This window comes from Nestor notabilis, unplaced genomic scaffold (assembly GCF_000696875.1).
Source record: "Nestor notabilis isolate BGI_N333 unplaced genomic scaffold, ASM69687v1 scaffold14874, whole genome shotgun sequence".
In the NCBI taxonomy this organism is placed as follows: domain Eukaryota; kingdom Metazoa; phylum Chordata; class Aves; order Psittaciformes; family Psittacidae; genus Nestor; species Nestor notabilis.
Window position 1 is genome coordinate 1 of NW_009925273.1, and position 6,217 is coordinate 6,217.

Genomic DNA, 6,217 nt, shown 5'->3' on the forward strand with positions numbered 1-6,217 from the left:
GGGCGCCGCGGGGCTGCCTAGCACGGGATGAAGGGAAAAGGGTCAGTTTGAGGATGGGTTCGCAGGACACAGGGCTGGGCTGAAAGGAGAAAGAAGGGTAGGACCTGTGGTGGGTAAGTGGGGTAGTTGAGGAGGTAATCCAGTTTGGAAATCTGGGTGATACAGAGGTCCTGTGACAAGGTGGCTGACTGAAATGAAAGACCTGGGGAGGATCTGGTCGGTTTGGGGTGGGGGAGCTGGGAAAGTGGGGATCTGTCATCAGGAAAGTACGTTAGACAGAAAATGTTTATAATCTGGGGGTGGTAGATGAAGGTTTGTACATACATGCTCCTTGATTTCTGTAGCAAGGTATTAAGTCTGGAACCGATGGTTACAGAGGAGGATGCTGTGAGTTTGCTGTCATGGAGGAGAGCAGTGAGATTTGCACATGACCTGGCTACTTCCTGATACTTCCCTTGTAGCTGGGGCATGGGAACTTGGGTGTCTCTGAGAGGCAGGCAGCATTTGTGATCCTTTTAGTTAACTGCATCTCATCTTGAAATGTTTTTGTTTCCTGTTCAATTCAGAAAACTTAGTTTGCCAGCTGGTGCTCTCTCAGCAGCTCAAGAAAGAGATTTTGAGCTACAGGGCTATGGATTTGATGCTGAACCAGAGCAACTGAGAAGGCCACGTATTGTTCGAGTGGGACTGATACAGAATAAAATTCCACTTCCCACAGACACAGCAGTGTCAGTCCAGGTACACAAACTGGGATCTGGGCTGTTTGTGTGTAACTCATGCTCTACTGGATTGAGGCGTAACACAGTAGCTGATGTTAGAAACTCCATTGTGAAGTGTCTGCTGATTGTCTGGCAGTATGGGACCCATCACTGTTTTAATACAGCACACTCTAAGATCAAATGACACATTCAGTTTTAATGTTTCTCAGAAACAGCTCTTGTGTTGCATTCACTTAGTGGATTGCCCACCCTGTTTGCGGTGTTTCCAAAGCTAAATATTTAGTCACTGATTTTGTACATGGAAATCCTTTGCCTCTAAAATGAACCAGAAAATCATTTACCCAAAATCAACCCATGGAAAGCACAGGTGCAGTTCTTGTTTTAACTGAGAAATGTTCCATTATAGGAAAATCTGCTACAGTAAACACAGATTAATAAAGCTGTGTTCATTATTTTTTGTACAGCAGTAAGTGAAATCCTATTACAACATGACCATCATCTCTTATCATCTTGGACACAAAAGCACTGAGGTGACACATGTAGAGAAACAGCCTCCTAAAAGTAGCTTCTAAAAAGTGAAAGAAAATACCGTATTTATAAAATCTCCTGGAGGACTAGTTTTATACAGTGACAGGACAGAGCATTTCTGAAGTAATTTCTTTTGGAAAGATATTACCTGTCTCAGATGCAAATAATTAATTCAGTAAATGGATCAAGTTTGTGGATTCTTTGTAGCATCTGTTGAAAGATTACCATTTATGTTCACGATTTTACCTCATAAATAACTAGTTAACTATTTCTGTAAATCAGTGTATAGTTGTTGAGTTCATAGGTCACTGTTGACTTTTCTTGGAACCTTTTTTTTTATTGACACCTGAAAGTATCAATGCAAAGGGCTACCCCTATGTTATATTTAAGTAGAATACTCAAGAAAAAAGTACTTTGAAACAATGTTTTCTGACTAATTAATAAATGCTTCGATGTTTTTTCTTAGCAATAATCTGCTTTGGTTTTATGACAGAGGGATTTAGAAAATAACTTGGAGTTTGTAACTCAGAGAATATCCAAGATCCATATGTGTGAGATAAGCAAGGAAATACTGTCCTTACATCACGTTTCAAGATTCTGAGTATTTTACTTTGAATTTGCATTTACTTAACATCATTCTGTAGGTTGTTTACAATGAGCAACAACGTATTTTTTGCTGGTTTTGTTACATTTTTTGGTTGTTTGCAGATCAATAAGCAATGAGGTGCCGTATATTTAAATGTTGTAACCGTAGAATTAGAATTCCATTGGATTGCTTTCTCTATTTTCAGCATCTAAATGCTTTTAAAAACCTAACTCTTTCTTTTATCAGTGTTCAGAAATAACTTCTTGAGTTATCCCCCCGAAAGCAATGAGACTAAGTATAGAACAAGATAAATTCAGTGTGAACAAAACCTGTAAACCCAGGCTGTTAATATACAAGTGACTTAGAACATACAGCATTTTTTATAGCATGACATTTCTCACAATCAGGTGGCTGCACTGCACAGACGCATTGCAGAGATTGTGGAAGTAGCTGCGAAATCTGGGGTCAACATAGTTTGTTTCCAGGAGGCTTGGAGTGAGTATTTTGTCTGATTCTTTCTAGATTTTCAGAGGTCAAGTTCCTTCTATTTTAACACATATCCTGTACTAGAAGTATGTTTTTTAAGTAAACAGCAGAGATCTTCCAAGATAGAACGGTTCACTGATTTGCTTTCTGAAGGAAAACCCAGAGTCTTAGCAGAACTGTGAAGTCTGTTATATTGAAGACTGGTGTGTGCTGCAACAGTGATATTTCTAGATGTGCTCCTTTTCCATGTCATCTTTCATGATCCTCTCCTTATTTATTTTTTTTTTCTCCTAAAATGTTTGGGTTTTTTTCTAGACAGATAGTAAGAAAATTCAGTTTTAATTAAGATGGAGTCTTAGAGGTTGAATAGAGGCAAAAACCAAGCTGGTGGCTGATAAAATGTTTGTGAAAACAAGTTATTCACAGAAAGTGTACACTAGTGACTGGAGTATATTTTGTATTTTTACCTCTAGTAAGGCTTCACTAAGTGCATTCTTTCTCTTCTATTTTGCTCTGTGCAGGCCCAAAACTCCTCGCCCTTGTTTAAAGTATTTTTAATTAGTTTTTGCCTTAAAACAAGGAAAACAGTTGAATCTTTAAGTGTTTAATTACTTTTTTGTCTGTATTGATGCAAGCAGTGTGTATTTCTTGAGCGACATGAACATTCTTGTCAATTTTGTCTTGCATTGGTGTTTTCCAGCCATGCCCTTTGCTTTCTGTACAAGAGAGAAGCTTCCTTGGACTGAATTTGCTGAGTCAGCAGAGGATGGGCCAACAACAAAATTCTGTCAAGAGGTAAAAAATCCCCACATCCAGCTTTCAACCCCAGCCCATACCTGCCGCTGATGAGCATGGATTTCTTTCTTGTGTACTGGTCTTGTACCACTGAGGAAACTGAAATAATAAAAATTTTAACTTGCTTGACAAACATTATGATAGTGAATGAAGTTAGAAATGGACAACAGCTGTGCCTGGTATTTATTTTTTAAACTGTTTGCCTTCATAGACTCCCTTTTGCCATGGAAGGCATTTGAAACTGCCCTTTTAATTGTTCCTGAATTTTCAAGGGAGGAACCATTTTTCATACAAATATTTTTAATTTTCATTTAAATGGAAAAGCTTTTTCTTGCCTAGAGTATTTGAGCATTAAGCAGTGCATTTATGAAGGTGTGAGAACAGCCAGGCTTTTCCCAACAGGGAACACTTTCACACAAGTCTTTGCATCTCCCTGTGAAATGACACCAAATGTAGGAGTCTTTTTATGCACCCAAGGAGATTTGTTACTGTCTGGCTCTTATTTTACCAGAGATTGTTGGCTGCAAGGGTGACAGAGTTTATTTTTGTTTTCTAACTTTTTTTTTTTTTTTAAATAAGGAATTTCAATATTTTATAAGTGGCTGGAAGACTGTTTTGATGTCAAATTTACCCAGATATACACTGCCCTATTAAGCTTTTGTACACAGCATAATATCTATAGTCTGATCTAGGCAAGTACATGTTGCATCTCCTTATGGAATTAATGACACTGGGGAAGTGTGGATAAATGAAAGAGAAGTGATTTGAAGGAAAAGACGTGTTGGTAAACTGGCACTCAGAAGTTGCTCTATTTCTGAACTTACACCGATGTTATTTAACGTTTTACTTTCGCTTTAATAACTGTTTTCAGCTAGCTGCGGTGTCTTTCACCAGACAGAAGAATGGGATGGGATCTGCCTCCTCCTATACCTGTGAATAGATAGAGGTCAGCTATGTAGTTTGACCATTGCTGTTAGATTGCTTTTCCCTGTTGGTACCTTGCATTTCTAGTTGAAGGATTCAGGGGGAAGACTCTCTGTGATGTATCCATGTTTGCTGAAGAAACTGGTTATGTGGGCATGCCAGTACAAGTTAAGCATTAGCCCTTGATAACGCTCAGAGTAATAGGCCAGATGAAAACTTTTTAATCCTTCTTTATGAACAAAATGTGAACATACTGCAGGCTTGTGTATAATAGAAGAATTGTGTTCATTTGTGTAGCTGGCAAAGAAATACAATATGGTTGTGATATCTCCAATCCTGGAGCGAGACGAAACACACGGGGGAACATTGTGGAATACTGCAGTGGTCATTTCTAGTTCTGGAGCTGTCCTTGGCAAAAGTAGAAAAAATCACATTCCAAGGGTTGGAGATTTCAATGAGGTAAGATGCGATTCTCAAGCTAGTCCTACCTTTCAGCTTTTGTTCATGCCAGCATGTGTTCTGTCAGAGTCAGGTTGGCAGCAAATGGAATGTATTTCTAGAAAATGTGGTTGAGTAAGTGTTAAATTGGACTTTTTGAGGTGAAAGGTAAGTTAATTTATCAGGAGCAGAATGTGATGACTCTTAAAGGGCAAATAACAGTGCAACTTTGTTAGGTACTCTTTCTTGGCCTGATGGAAACTACAGAAGTATCAAGGATCTTTAAAACGAGAGTCTTCTTAGAGTCACAGCTTTGCTGTGTTAGTTGTGCATGATTGGCTTAGATAGTTTTTGCATGTGTGCATGTTGAACTTACTTTGCTTTGGAGGGCAGTTTTTTCATGGTTCGGGTGTAAGCATTAAGATCTTGATCTCTCTTTCTCTGTGAGGTTGTCTTGGAAATGACAGTTACTTTGCTTATGTTTCTTTGAGCAGAATCCCTTAATTCATTATTCTTCTGACTGAATAGCTGTTTTATGGCCTCTTCTGTTTACTAATCACTTTACTTCCACTGAAGCAGTTTTTAGGCTGTCCTCCAGAATCGGCTTCAGAAGCTGAACTGGTAGTAGAGGCAATGTCAGAGGAAAACTGGTAGATTTGAAATGTGTTTATCCATCCGTAGAACTATCGCAAGAAGAAAGATGGGGATTAAAAATTAGCCAAGGTCTAAAAATACGTTGTCTTACCTAACTGAATCTCTCCTTGTCAGCCAAAGTGAGTTATTAACAGAGGCATAGTTTCTAAGCACTGGGGCTTGCAATATACCTGCGGTTGCTTTTGTTTCCTCCAGTCAGTAAGATGATGCTTCAGAATCCAAACGTCATTTTTATTAATTTTAAAAAGTTTTTTAGTGTCTCGAAACTTCATGTTCAAAGACCACTAGCATTTCTGACCTGGGCTCCCAGATCTGATCAGACTGGTTTGTGTTTCTTCAGAGGAGGCTGTTAACAGGTGTCTACATAATGGATTTCTGGCACAGGCCTGTGAGTCACCAGTGTTGACTCCTATCTTTAACAGTTATTTTTTGTTATTTAGTATTACTTTGTCAGCTCTGTTTTTTTAGCTAGCAAAGCTAACCAACAAACCCATATAAAATACAACACCTAATAAAAATGAATTTTGGTTACTTTCCACATTCTTGATTTGTTCTTTGTGCAATCAAACAAAAAAATATATTCCTGTTCTGTTGCTAAAATACGATGTCCTAGTGTTCTGTGGAGCATCAACAGATTACAAGAAATTTCGTTGTTTCCAGCTATGAAACTGTAATGAAACACACCTAAAAAAATATTCTTTTAGAGTTTCCTTAAAAATTTTGCATTATTTGTAAAAGCAGTTAGTTCTTATAATCCTAAATGCCAGAATTACCACAATATAATATCTTGCAAGTATACTATAATGATTTGACATTTCTTGTTGTACCTATCTCTTTATAGAAACAAGTAATGTTTATCTAAAACAGCATTGTCTTTAGCTAGTTTTGTTAGCAAAGCATTAAGTAAGTCCACTCTTCTGAGCAGAGCAATTCTGATAAAGGAACTTTAGAAACCACCAAGACTACAGGGAAGGATTATGCTCATCTCTGTTACTTTAATGTTTTCTTTATCAACAAAGTTAATGCCCAAAGAGGTGTTGAATTTGAAATGTTTTTTGGTGGATTGTCTCTGTAGAACAGGTAGGGA

General features: G+C 37.9%; 1 protein-coding gene across 1 annotated transcript in view; it reads left to right on the plus strand.

Moving 5' to 3' along the window:
* Nucleotides 1-566: 566 nt before the first annotated feature.
* The window catches only part of UPB1 (ureidopropionase, beta), a gene marked incomplete at its 5' end in the record, with an annotated part of 16,280 nt that continues 10,629 nt past the window's right edge, over nt 567-6,217 (plus strand). Inside the window, 4 exons of the mRNA XM_010012982.1 lie at nt 567-738; nt 2,241-2,328; nt 3,020-3,114; nt 4,336-4,497. Of these exons, the coding sequence (XP_010011284.1) occupies nt 567-738; nt 2,241-2,328; nt 3,020-3,114; nt 4,336-4,497 (517 nt within the window). The remainder of the gene's footprint in view (nt 739-2,240; nt 2,329-3,019; nt 3,115-4,335; nt 4,498-6,217) is intronic.